The sequence below is a fragment of the Macrobrachium rosenbergii genome, chromosome 45 (assembly GCF_040412425.1).
Source record: "Macrobrachium rosenbergii isolate ZJJX-2024 chromosome 45, ASM4041242v1, whole genome shotgun sequence".
NCBI lineage: Eukaryota > Metazoa > Arthropoda > Malacostraca > Decapoda > Palaemonidae > Macrobrachium > Macrobrachium rosenbergii.
Genome location: NC_089785.1, coordinates 18,310,349 through 18,323,823, shown reverse-complemented (window position 1 = coordinate 18,323,823; position 13,475 = coordinate 18,310,349). Strand labels below are relative to the sequence as shown.

Sequence of the window (13,475 nt, the reverse complement as noted above, 5' to 3'; positions counted from 1 at the left end):
AGGAGATAATCGGTAAACACACACACACACACACAAACGTCAGACGCTCACCTGAAACTAAAGAACTATTATCAGGACCTACCTGAAGAGGAAGCACTGACGAACCGCCTCCTTTTCACTCTTGAAGTGGCCTAGACGAGTCTTGTTTATTGAAGGGTGGTCTCCCAAGATTTGGATCAAGGAACCTGTTCAAATTATTGGGTCGAATTGAGAAGATTATTGCTATTTTCCTTAAGCTAGTCACTCAGATGCCCACACTGTTCCCACTACTATATTGGCGTAAGCATTCCTGACAGTTGTGACGTCAGATAACTTATTATTAATCAGTCAATTAATCGAATAAACTGCATGGCAAAGTTTTAGTTTCTTTGCATATTGATCTTTATTTGTTCTGGAATTCTTTTTGCATATTTTTTTGTATTGGTTTTGTTTACTAATAACGGAATAATTCTTTGATTTATAGCGTTTATTTATTTATTTGGAAATAAATAAATGGATAAATGAATAAATAAATAAATAAAAATTCCAGGCTCAGGCTTAGAATTTATCCCAGTCTAAGTGACCCATACCCCAGGAACATAAATTAGATTCCTAGCCCAGGGTGGTTAATATAACACTCACATATTCAGATTTTCTTCTTTCCATTCTGATTTTTACTTGAATGAGTCCAGGCCTTCGACATCTTCAACAATCAGGTCATTAGACAGCTACTTAAGCTCTACTTCGTGAAGCAACGTTACCTTAAGTTCCTTAACCTGTGGTCATCTAACCCTTTGGTTACCAGAGGTTCCTAAGGGGCCAAGGAGCATCTTCAGTTACATTCCTGTTGCGTGGCATAATGAACATTTTATTCCTAATGCCTGACTTCATAGCAGAATTGTTACAATTTCACCTGACTGAATGGCATTGCAAGACAATTTTACAATGAACTGATATCCATCCCTTATTATGATTAGATAAATAGGATTCAGACTGATAATAAGCTGCAAGATTCAGAAAAGACACAGAGCCATTGGCAAAAACTGCTCTTGGTACCGTCTCCTTACATGTACCGTTTTAGTAGCTTTTCTGTGGAGATGAAAGAGGAACCTTTCCTCCTCCTAGGAGGCCGTGTACCACCCATTGTGTTTTACCTTCCCTCATTTTTTCCCGCCTCGCATATCCCAGGTTCATGTTCCCCACCCTCTCGTAGAGGTGGGAACCTGGAAATAAATTTGTGTTGAACTTTTCTTATTCTTTACTCCTTATTCGCTTTCTTTTTTGGTATTTTTCTTCAATGTGTTTCAGTTACCTTTCACTTGGTTGGTTGTCCAGCCTTTCTCCATTTGTAGAATATTCTTCGCCATCAAAATCTTCCTATTCCCTGTAACTTCTCGTAATTTTACTCCAAATCAGCCATTCATATTTTATTTTCCTGTTAGGTCGCGTTCCTTGGGTCAGTTTTTTATACTTGTTTCTCAAGTCATTCCGTTTTTCTCTGTTAATCCCATCACTTACTATGATTTGATGCCCTACTCAATTCCTGTCACTTAAAGTTAATTTCTATTACTACTTTACTAATTAATTCCCCAAGTTAATTCTTGTTGTTTTAGTCTCCAGAAAGTTAATACTTATTTTATTCTCTGTTACAGAGGGTTAACGTTAACCTGCTTGCTTCTTCTCAATTACAGTTGGAAGTTATTTATAATTATTTCTTTTTCTCAAGATACAATTTCTTGAAAAACTAAGCTTATTTACCCTGCTGTCAATGCTTTAAAATAATGTAATCAAGAGACTGTTTTTTTATCTTTTTGACTATTCAGATTATATATATACTTATATATATATATATATATATATATATATATATATATATATATATATATATATATATATATATATATATATATATATATATATATATATATATATATGTATATATATATATATATATATATATATATATATATATATATATATATATATATATATATATATATATATATATATATATATATATATATATATATATATATATATAATATATATATGTATATATATATATATACAATATATATATATATATACTTGTGTATAAATGTACATATATATAGATATATATATCTATATATCTATCTATCTAATTTATCTATCTATATATATACATATATATTGTTACCTGTCACGTTATACACAATCATATCTTTCTATTCTACTGATCCCACCTTATGGGTCTGGGTGTCAAACCTCGATAAAATGTGAAATAAATCAGAGCTGCGAATCATAATAATCCAACAAAATCAGGGAACCGGTAAGACACGGGGAACGAAAGGCAGAAGAGAAATGAACGAGCAATCAGAAGAAAAGGAGACGGAATTCAAGTTTACGGAACAGTCTGTAAGAGTAGAAAGATAAATAGGATTGAATATGTGTTTATGTTCATCAGGGATATGGCTGAATGTATTTGTCTTACATTTATAGAATCACAATGGCTGATGATGTGGATGTCAACAGTGGCGTCGCTATGGGGTGGCCAGGGTGGCCCGGGCCTCCTAGTCAGGTGTTTGGCTCCCCAGTGGCGCCCCAGTTGAAATTCCCTTTGTAACTAAACTTTAACTCTACAGTATTTGATACATTTGCAAAATGAATAGTATGTTTTACTAATTACAGAATTGGTACATTAGTTTTGTTTAATTTTCCTTGGCCCCTCAAAAAAATTTTAGGCCCCACCTAGGTCCCACCAACTGATGGAATACCAGCTACGCCACTGATGTCAAAGTGTTGATCTGTTATTTATCTGTTATATAATGTATCCTATTCTGCTTAGTGAAGACTACAGTAGTCAGACATCATCATTTCCTTGTGATTAATCACTGAAAGGTGATGAGCAAACATAATACTAGCTCAAGTAGTTACTAAGGTAGAGGCAGAGGGAAAGTAGTTTCTATCATCGAAATATACCTTGGTGGTTAGATTTAGTGTTGATGCTCTTGTAATCAGTACCTTTCTAATGTCAATTTGATCAGTTTTATCACCTTAAGCTTTTTGCTTGTTTGGCCCTTATGCTTCCAATTGTACCTGGTGGAACTCAGTTGAGCCCAGGTCCTGCAATTCATTTTAATTCAATTAAGATGTAAGTTATTCCATTTAAATGTTCAAGGCCATAGAAGGAGTTTTCTTAAGCTTCATTGTCATGTTTATCAGTGTGACTTGAATTTCTTTTTATGAAATGCTTGTTTCAAAATGGAAATTTAAGGCAGTTTTTTTTTTATATCCCAAGCGGTGATGATCCTAGCAATAGTTACAGCCTTAACTATATAAACATACAAAACAAAGTTGCCAACTTGAGGAGTTTGGTGCAATCCATTGACATCAAGGTATCTTTCAGTGCTCAGTACAGAAGCTAGCTTGGATCAGTTATCACTGATCAGCATGATAGTTTTGTTACGGGGTTATGTCAATCTTCTGACTGTATCCTAGTTAAAAAGGGGTCTACACATTTTTCCATGTCGTGGATCAAGTTTTCAGCTAATATGTCTGCTAGTGATGGCATCACTAGTCACAGCCACACTGATGGACAGTTAATCAGTGTAGGCCCACATGCAGTAAATGTGCCTCGCTGTCGGACTTCTTAGCTCCAGAGGTCCTTGATTCTTCACACCACTGGACTGTGGAATAGTCTCCCAGAGGATGTCGTGCAATTGGAACTTCAAAAGTTCAAGCAAAGATGCAATGCATTACTGTCTTGATGCTATTCTTGCATTTTAATACATTTTTATCTACTTATTAATTCATTATTTTTTATTTTTCATAAGTGAGATCTCTTCACTCTATTTCCCTTTACCTTCTTTTACTTCCTAATGAGCACCATATTCTTTGGAAGCTCGAATTTCAAGTCAATGGCCCCCGTGGGCTTGTTCCATATGAATAGTGTTCATTTTCTGAATAATAGCATAGGTCTCATGCTAACTAGGAAGTGGTAGAATGTAGCTCTGTTGCAATGAGTACTGTTTCATGTTAATGCTAGTCTTCATTTTCTCAAGAAATTGAATCAGATGCTATCACACATTTCATGTCAAACAGACTAATCAACAGAGAGTGCTACAAAAGCTCTTAGCTGACATGCTAAAGTTATGGTGAAAGTCGACAAAGCTACAGTTAACAGATATGCTAAGAGGTGTTAAAAGTAATAACTTAAAAAAAAAAATAGACTGCATAAAAGTTTTAGATCTAGCATACCTAATACCCTGCCCTTCCCAAGGACAAAGTAGAGCTACTTCTTGGGTCGTCAAGGGATGACTTTCCTCTTCCAGACCATTATTATTATTATTATTATTTCAGTAGATGAAACCTATTCACATGGAACAAGCGCACCAAAGGGGACATTGACGTGAAATTCAAGCTTCCAAAGAATATTGGTTTCAACCTCCTACTGCAGAACCCACACTGCAGCAGTGACCAATCATGATACAGAGCCAATGAGGTTTCATTGCCCTTGGGGAGACACGAACCCATGACATCTGAGCGGCATGCCACAACACTGACCACTATACTAGCAGACCAGCAGATACTTGGCATCCTGAGCTACTTTTCCCCTCATTGCTCAAGGGACGTCAAAAAGTTTCTTGACAGCCGTGACAGGCGATGTTTAGACCTGGACAAGCTTTCCAGTTGTTTTTGAAAAGTTGTCTGGTAAACTTCTAAAATTAGTCGGGTATTTTTGATTTCTGAAAGGTACTTTTCGAGGTGACGGAAAATCATATAATTCTGTGCCTATATGAAAGAGGATGAAGAGTTAAGTCTGGAACAACTACAGGCTAATTATCCATTCTCCAGTGCTGTCTGACGTTCAGGAAATGTTTGTCTATAACAACTTGTTCATAAATTAATTTCAGCCTTGCTCCTTAACCACTTGTATTAGTATAAGGAGCGATAAAGTTCTCGCAATATCCTTTAAATGATTACATACCAGTTATTCTTGCAAATGTACAAGTTTAGAGAAGTGCAAATTGATTTAAGTGCTGACTTTGACTGGGTTAGCTATAAGGCTTATATATATAGACTTTAGAACTTAGTTATTAGAGGCTATATGTTTTTGTGACCATTTGTGGAGAATTGCATTAGATGGTGTTTTGAGTGATCCCAAACCTGCCATGTCTGGTGTCCCACAGGGTAGTGCTTTGGGACTTGAGTTGTTTTGATCTTCTCTAGCAACATCATGGTTGGTCTTGAAAATGAGATAGTGATATCTTAGGGTGCTTCAACTCTTCTTGCAGCTATTTGTCCCTCTCCATAGTAAAATAAAGTTGTTATTGATTAACAGACATGGAGCAGATCAGTAAGAGTTGTAGTATGTGGAATGTGAGACTTATTTACTCTGTGCAAGTAATGTTGTATTTAATCATTTTGGATATTTAAATACACTTTGTGCTACAACTGACTCCGAGCATTCTTTTCCCTGGCGCTGAAAATACAGCATGTAATTCTGTCAGAACACTAAATATCACTGGGAAGGTTTCCTGAACCTAAATGAGAGGATGGTTTTTGAGAGACATCCCACAATCGTTATCTCTTGGACATGATCACTCAGAGTTGTGTTGCCCCTTTCCCAAGGAGGGCAAACTTAAATTTAAGTCCACCAAAGCCCTCTTTTCATTGGCTTTTGATTTGGAATGAGTGCGCCTTGTTGAGGATTATAGTTTTGCTAAGCCTATTGCCAGCTGTCTTATATATTTCCTTAACCACAAAAATGGGAAACGGTCTTCATGGCAGGATCAGAAGTATAAGTTCAAGGAACTGCCTTGATTCGTGATGCCCTTCACTTTAATCTGTCTGACAGTTCTTGTTTACATCTTTGTTTATTGACTCATTATATTTTTATCTGCGTTTTATAGGATGTGTTGTGGCGCTCTCTTGCTTGTGTTCTATGAACATTTGCCCGCTGCTGAATTATAATAACAGTAGATTAGATGAAAGGGCGCTCTGGTAATCACTAAGGAAAATGTGCAATTCTCTCAGGGTGAAATTGAATCTGCCTTTTGTACAAAGTTAAAAAAAATGGAGGAGAAATAAAACCCACGTGTCCCTTTTTCAAGTTCTTTAATGACTTCTCTGAACAATCATAGATCTCCAGGTGTCAGTTGCAGCTGGAGACGATGGACATAATTAGCAGTAAGGGAGTACTTTTGAATGTGACAGCATCATACCCTACAGAACTACAAATATTAAACTATATATATATGAATTTTTATCTACACGTCTGCCTAATTGGCCTTCTGTCATTTATGAATACATACAGCTTTAACACACCTGTACGAGGCGTGAATATATGTACTTATATACCTAAGGTACATACATATGCATTGATATGCATTCATCGTTAACGGATATAAATCTACGAGAGATTTTGTCTTTCGTGATTAATTATTGACTATTTCTCAAAACATAGGTTTACTAACAGAGTAAAATACCAGGTCGAACATATACCACCTTATTTACAAGAGGCAGGAATAGCAAAAACCAACGCAACATCTAGAGGGGTAAAAACTATTTTGAACTCTATTTACTATTTACCTGTTAAATGAATGAATACCAGGTGTGCATCTATGTTTTGTGTGAATGAAACGGTGACTGTGTCTGGTGGACTGACATGACAAGCAGTGGAATTGCAAACTACTGTGTTGCATGAAAATATGTGGCAACGTGTGGAATTGTACACACATGCTATTTCTAAAGTTTTTTTACTGAAACTTAGATGATTGGGAAGGCCTGTAAAGAGATGATTGAGAGGGCCTGTAATCAATGCATAAACTAAAATTTCTCATAAAAGTCAGCAAAAAGAAGAAATCTTGGCTTCTTGTTAGCCTGATTAGTGAAATGCTGGTTGTGCTATGTAATCTGAATGCGAAAGTAGGCGAAAGAAAGAACTGGAGTGATTAGCAGGTTGTGAGAGCTGTGACTGAATTAGAGAAGAGTATATCTTATGGCAATGAGAAAGAACTGGATCATTGGAAATAAAGCATCATGCGATTAATATCATGAGATTCTGGATAAGAGAGAAAATTATGAGAAAAGAATGAAGCTGATGATATAAGGATGAGATGGAGCAGATATGAGAAAAGTAGTCGATAGAGGCACATTCGGTCATCTTTTCATTCAGATGAATGAGAATGTAGATTGTCGCAGTAGAGGAAGTAAATATGGGACGGAGTTAAGTGAATTTGACAAGAACGAAGAAAGGCAGTAGAGGTAGATGAGGAGTTTCAATGAGTCTGGAGCTCATATTTACTGTAGGCATATAGATATCTTTAAAGGCTTTAGTAAAAAGTAAAAGACTATTTGAAGTACATTTGTAGTAAACTTGTGCAAAGCAAGACAAATAAAGGACACAAAGAAAGATGTACATTGACAGAAATTATAAAAAAGAAAATAGTTTCACAAGGAGGTCAAGACCAAGAAAAGGGTCAATGAACAAATGGAATTTAGATTGAGAGCTGTAAAGAGAAATGTATTGTCAGAAGAGAGAATAGTTTTGCATGAAAGGGACATGTGGACTGGCTATTTATTGTTGTTGATCATGAAGGGGCAGAGTTGACTGGTGCAAGAGTTGATAGGTCTGACTTATGAAATTCTGGAAGTGCAGTACTCTGTGTATATATATATATATATATATATATATATGTGTGTGTGTGTGTGTGTGTGTGTGTGTGTGTGTGTGTATATATATATATATATATATATATATATATATATATATATATATATATATATATATATATATATATATATATATATTGTTTATGGTGGTAACAATGTCACTTGCCCCCAGTGATTCAGATCAGTGAAGTTAGCAGCGTGAGATGTAATCATACTTGAGATGAGTGGCAGGGTACCTATTCCCCTGTGAACATTCACAAAGGCAGGAATGATGGCCCAACAGCTTCATCCCAAAAGCCTAGCTACAAAATGCAATCAACCCCAACTAAGATGAAAAGATAAATAGCCGAAGAGCAAATAAGCATGTCCATCTACAGCATATATACCATTTTCATTTTGAGGGATGGCTTCAGGAGTTCACCACTCACTTATTAGTAAGTCTTTCGGGGTGAGGTGGCTAACATTGAGCCCTTCACTTTGATCTACCATAGGTGATTTACTAACTGTTACGTACCTAATTTGCTGTGAGGTCAGAAGAGACACAGCAAAATTTTTGAGTTAACATAACTAATTCATGCCTAATCTACCCAAGATCAAACTTTGGACACTCATAGGATAATCAAAAAGTTCTTGTTCTAACCCTGAAGCAGCAGATTCAAGAGCTTTATTTATGAAGCCCTATTTCTATTTTATATTTTAAACTTGGGTCATTGTGGAAGATGAGAGTGTCATTTTCATGCACTTCACTGTCTTAGAATTTCCAACATTGGATAATTCTAAGACGTCTAGCAGATATTCTTGCTTTTGTGCTCAGCATATTATGAGGACCAGTCTCAAATATATTTCATAGTCACAAGGACGAATGGAGAGTTCTGTTATGACAAGACATCTACCAAGGACTACTGCAGGTCCACCAAGCCTTCAGTAAATACAAAATGAGGCCATGACATTTCATCATATAGTGGACGCAGAGGTGGCAACAATGGATCAAAGGAATACATTGTTCACAACCATGTGGCTATGAGCAAAGTGTGAGCTCACTGGGTACTGAGAAAGTTAATTCCTGGAATGAAGCATCAAGACTAGGAAAAATCTAAGCTGTGGTTTTTGGTTGGAGAAGGATCATGGATCCAGCACTATGACTTTTGAGTCCACTCACAAATCAAGCCAACGAAAGTAAGAGCATGCTTCATCCAGTACCAAAAAAATTAGAAGTCCAATTCAATGTTGGGAACATCATTTGCATCCTTTTCTACAATGATGGAGTGATTCACACTTACTGACTGCCACAAAGGATTATCATGACAATTCAGTATCATGTACATTTGCCTCTGCATTTGCGACTATGGCAGACTGTGGTTTTGAGCAGGTGCTACACTTAATTTATGTTAAGGATCTTCTACCTGTAACTTTAAAGTGTTTTCAGACCTGTGAGGCCGCATCTACTGGATTTGCCTCTTGGATGAAGAGTGAACAGGTGACAAGAACACTAAAAAGCTCCAAGAATTATGTAAAGGTTGTAGATATTCACAATGACTGCGTTCAAAAAGGCCTACAATTTTTTATCTAGTGGAAGGGCAATGGACATGCATTAGCAAAAAGTCTGGGAGTCAATCACACTTCCACGGGCTCATAAGATTTGCCCAGTGTTTTAGAGTTAGTGTTCTGGAGATAATTTCACTGAATTCTTTATGCATTCCAGAAAGTCTGGTATATATTGTGCACTCTGACCTAATCTTCCCTTGGACCCTGAGAAGATAATACAGGAATAACCAGTAAGAAGAATTTGATGTGTAGAATCATCATCTGTTGGTGTTTTATTTTCAATCGATAAAGTGATGCAAGTGCCTTTGAACAGGCATAGGATGGACAGTTCATATGTCTAATATTGGTTTATCAAAATCTTGGTGTTATTAGAGGTGAGTGCCATACTTTCTCTACATCACCACTTAGTGTAAGTTCCCTGTTGATGCCAAGTTATGGAACTGAATCATTTAGCCAGTCAAATTTTCCATGTTAAATCTATCCAGACTGACTGCTACATCATTTTGCACCAGATAAAAATAAATGAGAGCAAGATCTACATAATATTCATACTATATTATCTTATTTTAAAAACCTGGTCACCATAACATTGATAAAACCTAAGAATAACAGAAAGCTCTGATAATACTACCCTCAGGAACACCAGAAAACCTGTTCTGCCCAGGAACTCAAAGGAAGTCTGTTATGTCTGACAATGATAACCTTGTGAAGTTCTGAGGTAAGCACTCTATGGCCTTCTTAATACAAGGCAGCACAGAAATCAGTTTGAATGAATCTGAATTTCCAACATCAAAGCTGTCTTAAGATAAAACTTGTGAAATCTAGAGGAGTGTCACATACCTGATGGTTTTCTATATGCATACTACATGTAAGAAAGAATGTTTCTAGGTCAAAACCAGCATTTTAGCTGTGTTGGAAAGCACTGGTTGATGGATATTACCTGTCATCGTTTCAGTCTGCACTCATACTATCTTTTGGGACAGTCCTAACATATTCAATTAATACTCAATGGGGAAAAGGCTTAAGCAAATAAAGAAGAAAATATTGTAGAATGTCCCAAGCCTCATAAAAAGTACCCCATGGGCACTTATTCCCTTTTTGTATTTGGGCAACTGCCCATACTGGCCCAAGACTAGCTCAATCTAAACCAATCACCAATCACAAAGGCTGGGATCTTGCAACATGATGAACTACAAATTTCCAGTTTGTCAGCCCACTGCAAATGGGATAAGAACAGAGGTGGAGAGAGTAGGAAAAACAAAGGTAGAAGTGTAAGTTACATTAGAAATACTAGTCAGAATACTCATGAAAAGTAGATATTTTGCAGAAGTCATTAGAAATATTAGATGTAAAGAAAGCATCATGTATTTTAAGTATAAAGGGTCAATTAAGGAATAAATGATAAATATTGGGTTAATTTGCTTAATTGAAAGAGTACCAGTGAGGGACAAATAGAGCCACCAAATGTGGTTTATGTTAAATGCCCAGTATAGGCAACTTTTGGCACATTAGTGAGAAGCTAGCACAAGCTTTTGCCAGAAAGTCAAGTAGCTGGATAACAGCAATAATGCACATTATGATAGCTAAGGAGTTATGCCACCCATCGTTTTGCCTTCCTCACAGCAGGAACCTAACAATCCTAAAGGTTCTTTAGTTTTATCAGTTAACTTCTTAAGCATGAAATGGTGAAACAAACAACAGAAATATTCAGATGTGTCAACTTCCAAAAGCCTACTTTTGAATGCTTTCTATTCTACAGGTAGATTTGGGTATGGGATTAACTTTTTTGTTTTTTGAAGAGTAATCAAATTAATACAAAACACAAATTTTCCCCTAAATTTTTGCTTTTTTTTGTTGGAAGATGAGCTACAGATACGATTCCTTCTAAAAGTATTTCACCCATGCACATATCTAGTGCCTCAATGTATTCTATTATGCATTGTACACTCTACTGGTTTATTTATAGTGATCATCAATATTTTTCTATCACGACAGTCACACTCATTGTGGATGACTCAAGTTCCATCAAAAGTGAATCATTCCCCTGTAGGTAGTCTGTTATGCATACTAGACAATTCTGAATAATGGTCTTAAAATTCTGATGTTGAAGGCATGATCAAATGATTGTCATTGTATGCCTATTACAAATGAATTTATGAAGTCTTTTCATAACCTTGGATGTTGTCAGGTTGAGTTTATGAAATACATTCATTTGAACTTTCAAATGGGTCACCAGGCAATGTTCCTTTCTAAGTGATGTTTTGAGGGCCACTTCTTCCAGCCTGGAAGAATTGATAAATTCCCACTGGAGAGATGCAGTAACATCGCACTTGTATTCTTATTTATTAGGCTTCTGTCCTTATGGCGATGAATTTAACCCCGTTGTTGACTTATTTATTTTTTACACTGTATAGATCGATTTTGATAAGAATTTTTGGCCAGGAGTGGACGGAATATGGTTAAGTCTACAATTTAATGTTGACTGATCTCTAATTTCAGTAATGTGTGAAGGTTCTAATACCGTAAGCTAGTGCAGCTCAGAATTCCTAGGTTTTAAACTTCATATTTAGACTTCTCTATATGTTTGTAGTCTTGGTTTATATAGAGAAGGGGAGATCGGAGTATCATAATTTCATGTACCAACATTAAAGAAACGGAGCCTTTGTTGTTACCTGAGATAGCAGTAACACTGGAAACAGAATTCGCCTGTTATTTAGATAGGATTGCTTTCGGTTCATGGTGGTTCCCAATGTCAACAAAGACACTGTTCATACACCTGGTGTAGATGACTCTTTTGGTGTATTCTGAGTTACTTTTTACTCCCTTTAGTAGAAGCAAGCAAATAAAGTAATCAAGAACAATTTTTGACGATGTCAGGCCTATCAGTAGAGTTCCCCACAATGGAACCAAAAGGGCACTTCATTTGTGAAAGTGCTGGTCATCTCAAGGAGCACTTCTTTAAAAAAAGGGGGTGCAAGTGAACATTGTTGCCTTCACAAAAAGAGGGGCAAGGGAACATTACTGGATTTACATTTTTGAGCAAATCATTGCCTGGTTTCAAAGACTGCAGCAATGCCTTTTTTATGAGTTGTGGTCCTTAATTTTCAGACTTTCTTGTTCCCTTCCTCAAGACATTGGCAAATTTCGTGGGAGATTTATTTGTTTGGTAGCAGAGCCGATTATTGTAACAGGAGTCAGTCTTTCATATCCGGACATCACCAGACGATAAGTTGCCGTCCACCAGATGTTGATGCTGACAAAACAACACATGCATGCAGTGAATGATGAGCAAATTATGATTATAACTACAGTGATTACAGAAAAATGACATGGATGCCTTTGAACACTCCACTCCTGCTACCCTCATTCATAAAACACTGCAGCCAGCAATGTTTACAGATAAGACAAAATGGGCTGAAACACTGAGGCTTGGCTATGTAAGCCATTTTCCCTTTGAAGGCGTGGCATCAGAAGGTGTTACTCCTTCGGTTTTCAGTAGGTTTTGGGGATGAAATTGCTCACCCCAAACCCTGTGGCATGGACGTTCAAGAAACTTTTGCCCCAGCAGCATCTAGCTTTTCTGGGTGGTCACTACTGAGGGTTAATAGATATAAACAAAGGTCAATGTGAAGTATGAATGACTTGTATGGCTATGGTGTGAAGGAGGCTTGAATCACTGGCAAAATCTTGAACAGGAGAATGGTCGCTGATGAAGGGAAAGAAAGGTAGGACATTTAAAAAAAAAAGTAAATGGAATGGGAGTTGTATTGTTTAATAATTCAAGTATGAAGTATATTTTTGGAACTGTATGTGTATTCTTATAAACTAGACTTGGTCTCTGTCTTCTGAGTCAGCAAGTATTGTCTGTTGTAAAGTAATAGTTGTTAGTTGTGTGTATTTGGAATATACACAAATAATATTCTCTGGAGTTTAAAGTCTCTAATCATAACAGCAAAGGTAGCAATGTAAATTCTTCTTTCCCAAAAGGCTGATTATTTTGTCATCTCCTTGCATATGGTTTGACATTATGTATAAAACTCCTTTATGTTTGGATAATACTTATGATTTCTTTTTTCTCCTGTTATAATGGAATGTATTGTGGATGATAATTTTACCAAGCCAATCATAGCTAGTGTTCCACAGGGTCTATATAGTGTTCTGGGACCTTTGTTGTTTTCAGAAATGACTCACTACATGATTTTTGCCCATAAATATGTAATAGAAACAGTGGCATAACTAGGGGGGCCAGGGGAGTGGTCCGCCCCAGGCGGCACTGTCTGGGGAGGTGGCACTCT

General features: G+C 36.5%; 1 protein-coding gene across 1 annotated transcript in view; it reads right to left on the bottom strand.

Moving 5' to 3' along the window:
• Positions 1-13,475, bottom strand: part of LOC136829728 (ras-specific guanine nucleotide-releasing factor 2-like) — a 59,008-nt gene that overhangs the window by 23,421 nt on the left and 22,112 nt on the right. The window contains 1 exon segment of the mRNA XM_067088534.1: positions 83-185. Coding sequence (XP_066944635.1) covers positions 83-185 — 103 coding nt within the window.